The 16,307-nt window shown below is 34.6% G+C and overlaps 1 protein-coding gene across 1 annotated transcript in view; it reads left to right on the top strand.

Moving 5' to 3' along the window:
* Positions 1-16,307, top strand: part of ATP11B (ATPase phospholipid transporting 11B (putative)) — a 106,995-nt gene that overhangs the window by 27,764 nt on the left and 62,924 nt on the right. The window contains exons 3-10 of the mRNA XM_052640502.1: positions 1,851-1,940; positions 3,595-3,675; positions 6,273-6,380; positions 6,569-6,697; positions 7,297-7,400; positions 9,716-9,763; positions 11,865-11,929; positions 14,537-14,618. Coding sequence (XP_052496462.1) covers positions 1,851-1,940; positions 3,595-3,675; positions 6,273-6,380; positions 6,569-6,697; positions 7,297-7,400; positions 9,716-9,763; positions 11,865-11,929; positions 14,537-14,618 — 707 coding nt within the window. The remainder of the gene's footprint in view (positions 1-1,850; positions 1,941-3,594; positions 3,676-6,272; positions 6,381-6,568; positions 6,698-7,296; positions 7,401-9,715; positions 9,764-11,864; positions 11,930-14,536; positions 14,619-16,307) is intronic.

Below are 16,307 nucleotides of genomic sequence, written 5' to 3'. Positions count from 1 at the left end.
TGTTGAATGTGACCTTCTTCATTAAATTTTTCTTGTTGAATTCTTTGTGTATTCCTTCTTTTACTTTATCTTGGAATATAGCTGTTGATATAAGTATTGTTCTTAATCTTCTCTATTTAAACTTGTTATCTTTGTTTCTCTTATTATGTAAGTGCCTTGCACATTGTAGATGGAAAATATGCCTTTGTTCAATTTAATTCACTATATAGTAAATTTATGAATTTAAATTTAAATTTCCTTCCAAAAGATTTAATTTTATAACCATGGTTTCATTTTCTTACTAATGTCAGACCTTAGAAGGGCAGTGATAAAGGGAATTCCCTGACAGTCCAGTAGTTAGGACTTCTCACTTTCACTGCCAAGAACAAAGGTTCAACCCCTGGTTGGGAAACCAAGATCCTATAAGCCATACAGCATGGCCAGAAAAAATTGAATAAGAAGTGAATTTCTGACCTACAGAAATTCAGAAATTAGAACCATCTTCCATTGTACCACAGAAAATCTTGAATTAGTCAATAACCAGTAAGGCTTCATTCATTACCTGACACCAGGAGAGTTACAGAAATTTTTTTCCATCAGTGTTTATTTGTTTGCCTATTTATTCTGCTAGCATTTTGATATCTGTGTGCTGTAGTGTAAGTGCTGAAGATAGAGCAGTAAATAAACAATGTTCCTAGCCCAAGGGATCTTATATTCTGCTAGGTGAATGGACATTGGGTAAAGTAACAATACTGTAAAGTGTTTCCCTGTTTTATTCGTAATTGTGTTGTGTGTAGTGAGTGGCACAAGTAAGATTTATATGGTGTTACCCTGACCCCATAATGTAACGTTATAGACTTATAAACTGATTAATAATACAGCAGCAGACACACAGTGATTAGTATGAGCTAGGTTCTGTCCTTAGCACTATATAAATATATCAGCTCATTTAATCTTTGTGACAACCTATACAGTATGATTGTCATAACTGTCCTCATTTTATAGAACATAGAATGAGATACAGAGAGATAAGATCCAAGGTCCTTCAGTGACCATGAATTAGGATTTAGATCACAGCAGTTGTTAACTTTTTACCATCAATGTTTATAACCATTATACTCTACTGTCTCACTGTAAAATAGACATTGTGACGGATTTTCACATCCTTTATGAGATTTTCTTCATGGTTATACCAGTGATCACTTAACTAAAGTAATTTTTAAACTTTTTCACATTTCATATCCCATGCTTACCGAGGCGTACTGTCTTCTTTGTTTTTGAGGAAACCTAAAGAAAATATTTATAAAGTAAACTGAATCCAGTGTTAGCATTTTTATCAACTCTTAATTCATCTTTAAATTTATTGATTTGGCTGCCACGGGTCCTAGTTGTGGCACATGAACTCTTGGTTGCAGCATATGGGTTCTAATTTCCTGACCAGAAATCGAACACAGGTCTCTTGCATTGAAAACGTGAAGTATTAGCCACTGGACTGCCAAGGAAGTCCCTTAATTCATCTTTCAACATTAGGTTTAGTTTTGTGTAATCAAAATCCAAATAAATTATTAAAATAGTATTTTAGATCTTCCATCTCCAACTTCTAAAAAAACTAGGAATTTACTAGCAAAATTGATAGGTTCCTTTATCTCTCTTTTAAAGTTATACTAAAATTGCCAGTAAATAGTAAAAGGTAAAAGGTAGAATAAAAGCCCTGAAACTCTAAAAACCAGACAGTTTTTGTACTATCGAGTTACATGAATTTGTGTAAGGGCTTGGTATATCTGATGTGTGCAAGTTTTCTTAATATTTGTATATAATACATATTATTTAAAATGTTAACTTATCTTTTTGGTTTTTGTTTTTTTTTTTAGTATACTGTGTGGAATTTTGTTCCAAAAAATTTATTTGAACAATTCAGAAGAGTGGCAAACTTTTATTTTCTTATTATATTTTTGGTTCAGGTAAGCTTTATCACTCCATAAATCGTTAAGTTGTTAGACATGAATGCTAAACATATATCTTCAAGGAAAAGTTAACATTGCATTCTAAACCATATGACTATGGGACCCATTTTTTTATCTGCAGAGCTTCCCCATTGTATTCAGTGAATACAGTAATGTAGTCACATCTAGGTGTCTGAAAAATAGCCAGTGAATTTTAAGATCCGTTGTATTTTGTTTTATCACTATGTGTTATAGTGCTGATAATCATAATTAAAGCCAAGAAAACAGCATCATCCTTTCAACTGTTCTGCCTCAGAAAATAAATACTTTGGCTTTTAATATACAGCACTTGTTTTTGGCACATTTCTGCCTGCGGAACCATCTTTGTACAAAATTAATCTTCCTTTGGCTTTTCTTTTTTTTTAATTTACAGATTTTACTTTTATTTTTAAAGTTTTTTATTATAATTTCTAAGAATCTCCATGAATATAGATTTTTATCCAGGAGGCCATTTTCTTAACTTAAATCTATATTCATTGTAAGCTCTTTAGTTTTTAGTTTTTCACATTGTGCTTTTTTTCCCAGAGAACAGTATGAAACTTGAGTATAAACCAAGATTTAGAGTTAGTGATTGTCATTTTGCTTCAAAGAGGTTTTTCTTTTCTGATGATACGTTAGCAGTCTCTTTCAGTGTGGCACTGAATTTTTTTTTATAAACTCTGAACTCTTCTCTCCATAGAACCTGGACCTTCAAAAGAAAAAAAAACTTGTGAAGTAGTCACCTTAAAGCTTGAGGAAGCTTTTCTTTAATTGTTTCCCTTTGTGAGCGGAAAAGGAACTTCTGGGTTTTTTTTGTTTGTTTGTTTTTTAATCAATAGACCATCAGCTTGTTTGGTCAGAAAAAACGAGAAATTTACACTTATTACATACAAGTAACATGCATTTGTGAAATTACTGCCTAAGATCAGGAATTCAGCCTGTCTGTGGAATAGAACAAACTTAACTGGCCTAACCAGAGTAAACCAATATTAATAAATTATTAGACCCATGTTCTAAATAACCAAATATAATTGCTGCACATATTTCTTCGAAAGCAGTTTATTGAAACATCAGTTGTATGATTCGGATAATTGCAGCATCGTTTGTTTTCCAAGTTGTACCCCTCTGGCTCTACTAGCTGTAACAAAATCACTTGTAGAAAGAAACCCCTAGTCCCATTTCTTGTTTTCTCTCCAGTGTGAGTTTATTCTGGATCCCAGAATAAAAATTGACAGATTTTTTTTTTTTTTAGCATTTCTCTGGATGGGCAAAGAAATGTGAATTGAAATTCTGAATAGCTGTAGCTCCCCTCCAAGACAAATACTGAGGAAGACCTTAAGTACTCTATGTGTTAAGAAAGCAGAGAAACTGAGTCCACTCTAGCAATATTTGTGGGTATGCAATAGATTTAGATAGTCTACTAACCCCATATAATAGCTAACAAAGTGTACTTGTGAAACTGTGAAGTAAACTACATTCACTGCATAGTCTCTCTCAAGTTACTTTTTCATCTGAACTATGATACATATTTTGTATGTTTTCAGATTTCCCAATAATTATAAGATTCTAGATGTTAATAGTGATATGTACAAAATAAAATATAATACTCTGCATTCTTTCTTTTTTAATGCAGCTTATGATTGATACACCTACCAGTCCAGTTACCAGTGGACTTCCATTGTTCTTTGTAATAACAGTTACTGCCATAAAGCAGGTATGAAATATTTTCTGTTGCTTGCTTTCTTCCCAAGTCATTCAGAAGTTTTCTCCTCCAAAGTGAGATTTATTGTTGCAAAAGTAATTTTCATAAGAAAGCAAATTTAGGGCTTTCCTAGTGGCTCAGAGATAAAGAATCCACCTGCCAAATCAGGAGACATGGGGTCAGTCCCTGATCCAGGAAGGTCCCACATGCCATGGGGCAAGTAAGCCTGTGTATCACGAATTCTAAGCCTGTGCCCTAGAGCCCAGGAATCACCAGCTACTGAAGCCTGAGTGCCCTAGAGCTTGTGCCCTGCAATAGGAGAGGCCACTGCAGGGAGAAGCCCATGCACTGGAGAGCAGCCCCTGGTCCCTGCAACTAGAGAAGAACCCGCACAGCAGTGAAAGACCTAGCACAGCCAAAAAAATAAATTATAAAAAGAAAAAAAGCAAATTTGTTTGATTCTGCAAATGGTAAAAATTAAACTGAGGTAAGCCACTCTTATCAGGTACTTGGTGACTGATGGGATGATTACAATGATTAAAGTATGTTGTTCCTTTAACATACCTAAGAAGTATCCAAAAGCAAGCATTTTGTGTGTACAAACCAAGTTATGTGTGAAACAGATTGTTATAATCATCTTTGTAGAGTTTGGTAGTATTTAAAGGATATATAATTGAAAGGAAGGGGATATGTTTAGGAGTAAAGCCTGTACTTCTGTACAATTGAATAAAAAATTTTGAATAAAAATTGTATAGTGCTTTCCTACTTTTTACAGCTTTCTCTGTGAAATTGATTTTTATGTAAAGTTGTACTCTAAGGGAATAGCTTCAACTAGATCTGATTTGATATTAACATCTAGGTACAGAAAAACAGTATTATTGGATAAACATGACAAGAAATTTAAAAAATCCCTAGAAGCGTCACGTTTATATAGCTGCCACTTCTCAAAATATCTTGGCAGAAGCTCAAGTGTTCAGAACTGCTGCTCCCTTCCTCTTGAAAGAGTTAATTTAAATTTTCATGTGCCAGCTTGATACGTTTTCATTTTGTAAGATTTAGGGATAAGGTTTAAATTGACATAGAAACAAAATTGGCAAATATTTTATAATTCTGAGATGTAGTTTATTTATTACTTATTTGATAAAGGCAAGGGAAGTCTATAAATTAACAGTTAATCTAATGTGTCTGAATAGCATGCTACTGCTGTAAGTTTGATTTCCCTTTATTCATTGCCCTGTTGGAAACTAGAATTTATGTCAGTCAGTAAGCATCCAGATCACTTAATGCAATTACATATTCATTTGGTTTTGTAGATGTCATTTATTGCATCAGAGTAACAAATATTTGTCCCTTGGACTTCTTTTTTATATATAAGTTCTTTGGTGATTTCATCAAGTCTAGTGGGTCTAAATTTACATGTATCCTGAAACTATGCTCTGAACTCCAGACACACACATATAACAATTTGTGCTTGCAAATACAACTATTACCTCTTGGACACCTTAAGCGTTTCCTGAACTCTGTGTCACTGTCTCATTTGCTGCTCTGGTCTTTTTGCTTATATCATTTCTTATTCACTACCTATTCTGTTGAATAAATGCTCGTTTATTAGTTTCTCTGTCACCTTCATTTGGATGTTTAGTTCTCTGAGGGCAGAGACTTTGTTTCATATTATCAGTATGTTACCAGTGACCAGAACAAGGTTATGCACATATTTGACATGAAATAAATATTTGATAGATGAATAGATGAATGAATGAACCTCTTGAATATTTTTAAGAAAGTGTTAAATGTTGAAATACTTCTTTACTTGGTTTCTCAGTATAAATTTAGCCAAATAAAGAGTGGATTTAGTTGGAATATGATGCTGTAACTAAGTTGAAAAGATGTTAGTGAGTTTATAATATATCTGCCAAAGGAGTGAGTTTAATATAATAATAATAACTTACAACCTGTCTCTTTCCAAAATGAGTCATTTGTCAAGATGGGAGACATTGGAAATGCAGCAGATTTTAAGGATAACATCAGTTTAGTTTTGAAATGTTTAATGTTATTTATGAGATATCAAAATGGAAATATTAAGAATGCATTTGGATATTCAAGTTTATTAGAGTCTGGAGATACAGGCTGGAGATAGAAATTTCAGAATTTTTTGAAGACACAGGGATAAAGAAATCAGGTAGTAGGAAGTAAGAGAAGGGTGAAAAAAGGGCCCATTAAGATGATATAGAAGGAGCCTCCCATAGTAAACTGAGAAGAAGTAACTGGAGAGGTACTATGAAAACCAGGAACATGTGTGTGATGAAAACCAAGTGAAGAGAGTGTTTCTAGTAGTAATGAATGCCAAAGTAGTCTAACATGGTTCTAATGAATGAAATGTTTGGGGAAAATTATGTTTCCGTTTCTCATTTGATAAAAAGTATCTCTGGAGAAGAGAATGGCAATCCACTCCAGTATTCTTGCCTGGAGAATCCCATGGACAGAGATGCCTGGCGGGCGAGTCGGACACAACTGAGTGACTAACACACACACACACACACACACACACACACACACATCTTCTAATTTATACTAAGAGGGGCTTTTTTTTATTCTTTTGATGCATACAGGGTTATGAAGATTGGCTAAGACATATCTCAGATAATGAAGTAAATGGAGCTCCTGTTTATGTTGTTCGAAGTGGTGGCCTTGTAACAACTAGATCAAAAAACATTCGGGTATGCATTTAATAAATAATAGAAATCAATTATATTTTAAAAGCAAAAATTCTAATCTGATTATATTTTAGTTAAAGTCTACTTTCCTACATTAAAATATTGTAGTAGACCACTTGTTTAGAACCCAATAAAAATAAGTCCTGCCTTTTAAAATCTGTATATTCACTTTTCCCCAAAATTCTTCATAGGTGGGTGATATTGTTCGAGTAGCCAAAAATGAAATTTTCCCTGCAGATTTGGTGCTTCTGTCCTCAGATCGACTTGATGGTTCTTGTCACGTTACAACTGCTAGTTTGGATGGAGAAACTAACCTGAAGGTTTGTACATGTGTATGTTTGAGTGTGGCTCTTGGTGAACAAAACATCTCTGGATTATGGTGATATTTTCCTTTGGTTAAGGTAATAAAGTTTGACCTGATAAAGGAGAAATGTTTTAAATTACTGTTAATTACTTCATGAAAGTATACATTTTACTACAAGGTTAGCCTCACATGGTTTAGGCAAGTTAAGTGAAAAGTGCTTTGGAGAAATTATAATCTTTTAATATACTGGTGCTTTTTTAAATAGAGGGCACATTTAAATTTTTCTCAATATTCAAAGTACAATCAAAGATTTTACTTGATTCACTTTTTTCTACCTATTAAATTTATTTGCAATAAACTTTGAGCAATGATGACTATTAACACACTTACAGACTTAATTTCCTTGTATGCAAATGCCCTTTGTAGACAGGTAGTCACAGTAGCTCCTTTTATTGCTTGTTATTTTACATTCTTTCTCTTCTCTTCTGCCGTCTAGCTTAGTGATCTCAAGTACAGAATGCTACGATTTCATTTGTAAAAGAGATTTGAAATAAATGATGTCCAAGGTCCCATTTAGATCTCAAAACTATGGGGTTTAACTTTTCTTTTTTTCAGACACATGTGGCAGTTCCAGAAACAGCGGTATTACAGACAGTTGCCAATTTGGACACTCTTATAGCTGTGGTAGAATGCCAGCAGCCAGAAGCGGACTTGTACAGGTATGATGTGGTAATCACCATGTTCATTTTAAGTCTGTTTATAGGTCTCATTTTTTACAGTCATAAACATGCAACGAAATAGCTGTTTGAAGACATCACTGGGGGGAGCAAGGCGGGAGATCAGTTAAATGGGGGCAAAGCTAAAAACAGAATTTGGCAGAATTCTGAGCTGAAGTATTAAAAGCTGTGCTTTTATTCACATGTTCCTCCCTGTTATCTTCTACTTTGGTGTGAACTGGCTTTATAACAATAGCAGTAAACATTATAACAGTAATAGTAATTATGAGGGAAATAAAGTTATTTCCTTAGAAGAAAATAATCTAATGGTGTGTGTGTGTATATATGCACTCAGGCACATGTGTATATGTGCTCCATGAAGGGCCATGTCTTTCTGTTCTTTAGGAACTAACTCATTTTAACACTGTAAGTCATCTTTCAGCGAGCTATATGCTAATTATTGCCATCTATGAAATGGAAACAACTTTCATTATTAAAAACTTCCATGAGAAAACTACTCATTTTTACTCAAAAACGGGTAAGAGTAAAAATCACAACCACATTGTAAAAATTGACCTCAGCTTTTTGTCATTCTCTGCATTTATTGGCTTAAGATGTTATCATTAGTCATTGGCTTTTTCAGATCTCTTACATATCTTTGTTCTGGATCCATACATTTATAATGGAATTTTCTCTGTGTGGTATAAAAACCTTACATTTTCATCAAAAACAAAAACTGTATGGAATTTTCCACTTAACTATAAAAAATTGAAGTTCTATGCATTTAAATTATAAGATAGATTTAACTGTGAAGAATTCAGTGCTTTGAGTTCTATATTGCTGTTATTTCTAAGTCTCAGAAAAGGATGAATTATAAAAAGATTATTGAAAACTAGAATATGATGCAGCATTAAGAAAGCATAAGATTAATAATGAGATCAAATGTGACTAATGCTTTGAGTGGTTTTGCCTTATTTGAAAAATGGGGAGAAAGTTTAAAAAAGCTTTTTCAAATAAGAAATACAACATTTTATTGTCACCACTGGGAGCACCTGACCCCCTGATCTGCTCTTAATCAGAATACATGATTTATAGCCAAATGTCAAGCCATCTTTGAACTTGTATCCCTGTCCCCAACCAGGGTTCTATTCCCAGGCCCAACATACTCCTTGAGTGTCAGAGTTGTGGATAATTGCATAAAAACTACAGTATTCTGCCTTAGGAGGCTGCAAAACAGAATGGAGAAGGAGAGTGGCAAATTCAAGAAAGCCATAGGCAGAGTCCAAGCAGTAGTTTTTAGAGGGCAAGAAAGGCCCAGGATGTCAGTAGTCACAAGGGGAACAAGATGCTGATGTCACAATCTGGAGGAGAATGAAGGATGGGAGAGGCCTGGGCTGGGAAGCAGTCTTGGTCCAGAAGGGGTCAGCCAGAGTTAGAAACCCTGGAGGCTGTGAATCAAAGTGCAGTGGATCAGGGGACTCTGACACGGAGGAGTTGGACAGCTGGTCAGAATGGAGAAGGTGACGGCACCACCCATGGCCTGTAGCAGCAGCAGAAGCAGGGTGAGGTTTCTCTCACTCATGGGCCCAAAGACTTTAAGTAGCAAGTGAATGAGGGTCATGTTGTCACACTCCATGGAGGCACTGTTCTCATTCTCATTCTGGTGCACTGTCACTAGCCAGAGGCTCTCTGCTACTCGTTATGGTAGAGCAGTCCCATGGCGGTAGGAAAAAAAGGCATAAAGTGGAAGGAAAAGACATGATCATCCCAGTAGTTGCCTTCCAGCTCCACTAGGAGGTTGAAGACAATGATGGAAGCAGAAATGACTAGCAACTGGCTAGCCTCTAGGCCATTAATTCCTGCTACAATTTTGATGGCAAAAGTGGGTGAAATAAACCATGAGGAGAGCCAGTGAGACAGCTGTGGGCGACAGCAACAGCTTATGGCACCAGCACATATTTGTACATCACCTGCAAAGCCCAGGAAGATCATGCATGGGATGGCAGGGAGCACACTGCATGGTGGGGGAAAGCTTTATGCTGCTCCTCCACAAATGGAACGGGATGAAGCAGAAGAACATGAGAGGGAAAACAGCACCACTGATCACTCCCTGAGAATCTAACAATACTAATTTTTTAAAGCTTAGTGACTGATTTACCTTTGTAATTTCTAGTATGAATATTGGATCATTCATACATGCAAAAGACTGGTTTTGTTTCATGTATAAGAATAGTGCCAAAACTTTCTTGAAATTTTCCACCTATTGATGTCATAAATGTATTGTTAGTTTTTTTGTAACATGATGAATTCTTTGATAGATTCATGGGACGAATGACAATAACTCAACAAATGGAAGAAATTGTAAGGTAAGAATAAATTTGCATTATCCAATCACTTTTAAGTGAAAATTGTTTGGGGGAGGGAGTAAAATCAAGTTAAAGGGAGATTAGATAAGTAAGCAATGGGATCATGAAAAAGAGTTGAAAACATTTAACTTTTCATCTTCTAGCAAATTTCCAGCAGCAGCAAATGAGACAAGGATGAAGCAAATGCTGTGAAATAATATTAAAATAAGTTAATAAGATTATTGGTGTACTAGTATTTCTTTGTCTAATAATATTAGGTAGTATTAATAATATGGGATAGTAACATAAAGGAAACAGTGGTTCTTGTTCACATTCTTACACATCTAAACTACCACCACCTAAGTCTAGAATACAAAAAATGTCTTATGGTCTTCACGTCAAAATCATTCCTCATAAACTAGAGTACTGGGCAGTCTAGAACTTCTTTACTCTTCTGTTTGGTTGGTTGGTTGTTTTGGTTTGTTTTCCCTCAATATTCAGGTTAATTTCTGGTACCTACATGAAAAACTTGTCATTTCAAAGATTTTCTGATAGGGTGAGATTACATTATTACTCATGACCAGAAAGCTGAATTCAGAATAAATCTTGGAATCAACCCTTGAATGTCTAATTAGCATTCCACCTATTTTCTGGAGATGTTCAGTTTATACTGGCTGCATAAAATAAGATACTAACATAGAGAACTGAGAATTTGTTTTAATAAAATCCTCAAGACAAGCCACCAAAAATATGCATCAAATGGATTCACATTTTTAATAAAAGTTAACATAGGGGCACTTTCAGTGAACTCTGTGACGAGGTCTTTGTAAATTTAGGGACCCCTGCTGAACAACAATGACTGGGTTTTATTTTGATTTCTGTAGTGACATAATGGAATGCTTGTGTGGATACGTAGTATGACTTGCATTAAGATATTGTGGCTGGTAAAGGAAAAGATCAATTATGTTAGCAAGAAGAATATTTTGAGTTTTTTTTTTTTTGTTTGTTTTTTAAGGGAGCCTTGTTCTTTGCTAAAGCAACCAGAGTGAACTAATTTTTAATTTGAGACTTTCTACCATTATATCCTAATTTTTTATGCCAACTTGAGCTTGAAGTTTTTCTATTCATTGTTGGAACCAAAGGAAAAAGAACTGTAATAAGTCTCCTGAATAATTGATTTTGGAATATCCATTCATTGTGTTCCAAATATGTGATCTAATAAAACCATACTTGTTATACATAGCCAAACACCTGACCCCCTGTATTCATTGCATTTTTTGGGGGTTTGGGTTTATAGACCTCTTCAGAATTGGTTCAGATTCTGTTTAATTTGGATAACCTTGTATGTATATTTCAGAAAAGCCTTATGATAAGGAATATCAACAAAATTAAAGCTTTTTAATCCATCTATAACAGTTATCATTTGCTATCACTAAGAAAATATAATTTTCCTTTCTAGTTATTTCTTCTCATTTTATATCTCCATTATGGAGAGAAATTCAAACAGCAAGAAGACCCCCATGCTCCAAGAAGTATGCAATGCAAGTAGTCAGGTTGTAGTGTTGATCTTGCCTAAAAAAAATACTAACTCACTTACTATGTTATCTTTTGTAACCTAGTATAATTTTAATTGTGCAGAAAACATGCATTTATATACGAATCATAATACAATTTCTGTTTACATTGCTTTTTTTCTTCACGCAACCTGTTTACATTGCATTTTAATTCTGTATTTTCCCTTTGAAAACTTTATTGATTTAGGTCAAAATTTTAAAATTTCGTCTCCTGTAAAACATTTTTAAGTTATCACTTAATTTTTTGGTTTTGTTGAGTTTTATGTCTAAACTTCTAAAACTAGTGGCTTTCTGATTATGTCTACAGGCATAATCTTATTTCTGAGTCATTGACCTTAAAATGACTGAAATGCTAAAGCAGACATTTGTTGTTACAGTAACTAACATCATGATTGACCTAGACAGCTTTATACTAGCTGAGATTTTGGTTTTATGTGAAAGCATTGTTGTAAGTATAGCTTTAAGTCCCTTCTGTCTGCTAAAGATGCCATTTAAATTTTACTTGAATTTTTAATATATTTAATGCTTTTGGTTATTTTTCCCCCTAGACCTCTGGGGCCAGAGAGTCTCTTGCTTCGTGGAGCCAGATTAAAAAACACAAAAGAAATTTTTGGTTTGTATATATTGAAAAATTTTAATAATAGATTTGTTTTGATGCTTTATATGAAGTATTTTTGAAAGCACAGCATTTGTGTTATTTTGGTTAGATAATTTATTGTCTCTGATAATTTTCTTTCAAAGGTTGTGTTAATATAATTTTGTGTTGTATTTTTTCTTAATTCCAACTTTTGAATAATAGATTAGAACCTTGCTGTTATATTTGCTTTGTGAATACTTCGTGCTAAGAAGATAATTCTGGCATTTGTATTAATGGTGTTGAGAACTATATAATCTGGCACCATGGTGCAATAAACCGCTTGTATAATTCCATTATAGTTAGATTGGATTGTTAAAACTGCTAGCTCATTTATTCCTTCAGCAAATTCTTACAGATCTGTCACTGTATATCAGATGCTGTTTTTACATACACTCACTGGATCAAAAGGATAAATAAATAGTGTTCTTACATTGGAGATCTCAATTCACTATGCTCTGAATCAACTCTAGGTAAATTATGAAGTTAATGATAACCTTTAGCTGTCAACTAGCTCCTCACCTTTAAGGAATGACCGTTAGCTTTTGAGCTCTTCTTTCTCATTCTTTTGTTTTCTGTTAACTGTACTATATCTTATCTCTCAGTGTTAGGCTCTCTGATAAAGAAATCCATAATTTTTAAAAAAGGAGAGTAATGAGTGTGACCAAAATGTGGAGAGATTGGAACTCTCATACATTGCTGGTAGGAGAAGAATGTTCCAGCTGCTGTGGAAAATAGTTTGGCAGTTCCTCAATAAGTTAAACATAGAATTATAAACATATCACCTGGCAATTCTACTTCTAGATATATAACTTAAAGAACTGAAGACAGATGCTCAAACAAAGGCTTGTATGAGAATGTTCATAGCAGCACTGTTCACAATAGCCCAAAGTGTAGGAACTGCCCAAATGTCTTATCGACTAATGAGTGGATAAACAAAATGTAGGCTATCCAACTAATGGAATTATTCCTCTGTATGAAATGCAGTACTGATACATGCTGCAACATAAACTTTGAAAACATTATAGTGAGTGAAAGAAATCAAACAGAAAAGGCCACATACTGTATGATTCCATTTATTTTAAAAGTCCAAAATAAGCAAATTCATAGAGACAGAAACTAGATTAGTGGTTCCCAGGAGCTGGGTAGGGGAATGGGAAATGATGGCCTAATGGGTTCAGGGTTTTTTTGGGGGGAGGGGGAGGTGCGGGGTTAAATATTCTTAGTTAGTGAGGATGGTTGCACAACATTGTGAATGTAACTAAGTACCTCTGAATTAAAATGGTAAATGTATGTTACGTGTATTCTGCCACAATTTAAAAAAGGAAATAGTAAAGGAATAGTAATTAGTTATATAGTAATAATAGTAGTGAATAGTTATTCTTTAAATAATAGTAAATAGTTATTCTTTAAAAAGGAATAGTAAAGTTTTATGGTTTAAAAAGTCCAAAGAAACCTCCAGGACTTTTAGGCCCTCTCATATAATGCTGTATTTTAACACCTCTCTAGCAGTAATACCTTTCACAGTCTTAAATTTAAAGGAAATGTGTATTCCTTTAGGTGAGTTTGCTGCTGTTTTCCTAAGCACTGCCTCTCTATGTTATACCATTCTGTCTGATTTCTCACATTTCTATAATTTTGGTGCCGTTTATCGTTTGAGTTGTAATCTTTGCCTTTAAGGAATAATTCTAATAGTGAAAATTCCAGGACAGATCTTTAGGAAGAGAGCATGATGAATATTGTTCCTCACATCATGCTCCTTAGGAATAGGCATAAACATTTATTGATCGTCTTTCTGTTTCTAGGCATTTTGCTAATTTGTCACACAACCTTGCAACAGTTTTAATGAGGTTATTTTTTCCCTTTTAAAGATGGAGAAATTGATTCTCAGAAAGATTAAATAACTTGCTCAAGGTTGCAGAACTAAGTGGCAGAGCTAGCATTCAAACAAAGCTCTAATTCCAAAGTTTTGTTGTTGTTTTTTTTTTTAATAAGACTGCTCTTACCTAATTTCAAGACTGCTCTTCCCAGTTTTAGTCCCATTATTACTGTTGTTCTCTCTCATCTCAGTCTTTCTCATAGGCACATGTTTTTAGAATAGCAGTTTCCTTGTATTTACTTCATTTACTCTGACAGATTTCCATATTATCTTTCCAGTGCCGATGAGATTACGTCTAGACTCCAGATCCTGGCATTCAAGGCCTTTCAAACTGACCCGAGTCCATTGTTACAACCTAATAGAAAGTGCTTTTCCATTTCTGTCTTTGCCCTATAGTTAGTGCACTATTTGCTGTATCTGTAATGGCATTCTCTGCTATCTTTATCTTTCCAAATACTTTGCCCCATCAGTTCCAACTCAAGTAACACCGCTTTCATTCAGATATTTCAGTTATTATTCGGGAACAGAATCTATATGTCTTTCTCAGTCAGCTGAATGACTGGAGTTTCCCAAAAACCTCTGGGACTTGAAAGCCGAACTCTAACAACTGTCAGTTGATACATTTTTTAAGTTGCTTTCATGCTAGTGAGTCCATTGCTTTTGTGAAACATGGTGGAGGATTAGTTTAAGATGGTTTTGTTTTTCAGGTGTTGCTGTATACACCGGAATGGAAACTAAGATGGCATTAAATTACAAGAGCAAATCTCAGAAACGATCTGCAGTAGAAAAGTAAGAAAACTATTTTATTTACACATAAATATGTGACATAATATCACATAAATATGATATTATATGTATATAAAATGTGGTATAAATGTATGTTTCAAGTCAACAAAAGATGGTATCCTTGAGGATAGGGAGAGTTTCTCATTTTTATTCAATTCTGATTTATTGACATACAGCTGAGGAATAATATTAGTTTCAGATGTAGTATGTTGTGATTTGACATTTGTATCAATTATGAAATGATACAATGAGACTAGTAATCATCTGTCCCCATACAAAGTTATTGCAACATTATTGACCATATCCCTTATACAGATGTTACATCCTCATGTCATTTATTTTATAACCAAAGATTTGTACCTCTTAATCCCTTTTTACCAATTTTACCCATTTCCCCAGTCCTGTCAGGCAACCACCTGTTTATATCTGTGAGTCTGTTTTCATTTTGTTTTTTTTTTTAGATTCCACATATAAGATCATATGGTATTTGTCTTTCTGTCTGACTTAGCATAATACCCTTTAGATTCATCCATGTCACTGATGGCAGTATTTCATTTTTTATGGCTGAGTAATATTCCACTGTGTGTATATATACCACATCTTTTTTATCCACTCATCTGTTGGTGGACACTGAGGTTGCTTCCATATCTTGGCTATTGTAGATAATGCTACAGTGAACATTGGGTGCATATATCTTTTCAAACTAGTGTTTCTGTTTTCTTTGAGTAAATACACAAAAGTGAAGTTGCTGGACCATATGGCAGTTCTATTTTAACCTTTTTTGAGGAACCTCCATATTGTTTTCCATAGTGGCTGCACCAATTTACAGTCTCACCATTGGTGTATTCAGTTCAGTTCAGTCACTCAGTCGTGTCTGACTCTTTGCGACCCCATGGACTGCAGCACACCAGGCTTCCCTGTCCATCACCAACTCCTGGAGCTTACTCAAACTCATGTCCATTGAGTCAGTGATGCCATCCAACCTTCTCATCCTCTGTCACCCCCTTCTCCTCCTGTCTTCAGTCTTTCCCAGCATCAGGGTCTTTTCCAGTGAGTCAGCTGTTCTTATCAGGTGACCAAAGTGTTGGAGTTTCCACATCAGTCTTTCCAATGAATATTCTGGACTGATTTCCTTTAGGATGGACTGGTTGGATCTCCTTGCACTCCAGGGGACTCTCAAGAGTCTTCTCCAACACCACAGTTCAAAAGCATCAATTCTTTGGCACTCAGCATTTTTTATAGTCCAACTCTCACATCCATACATGACTACTGGAAACCATAGCTTTGACTGGATAGACCTTTGTTGGCAAAGTAATGTATACTTTTTAATATGCTGTCTAGGTTGGGCATAGCTTTTTTTCCAAGGAGCAAGTGTCTTTTAATTTTATGGCTGCAATCACTGTCTGCAGTGATTTTGGAGGCCCCCAAAATTAAGTCTTTCACTATTTTCTAATTGGTGTATTAGAGTTCCCTTTTCTCCACCTCCTCACCAATACTTGTCATTCATTGTATTTTTGATGATAGCTATTCGGACAGATATGAGGTGGTATCTCATGGTTTTGATTTGCATTTCCCTGATTTGGGAAAATGTCCAATTAGATCTTTTGCCAATTTTTTAATCTGATTGTTTTTCTGATGTTAGGTTGTGTAAATTTTTATATATTTTGGATATTAACCTCTTGTCAGATATAT

Source organism: Budorcas taxicolor, chromosome 1, assembly GCF_023091745.1.
Source record: "Budorcas taxicolor isolate Tak-1 chromosome 1, Takin1.1, whole genome shotgun sequence".
Classification (NCBI taxonomy): Eukaryota; Metazoa; Chordata; class Mammalia; order Artiodactyla; family Bovidae; genus Budorcas; species Budorcas taxicolor.
Note: the sequence above shows the minus strand (reverse complement) of the source record. Positions and strands in the feature narration are given on the sequence as shown.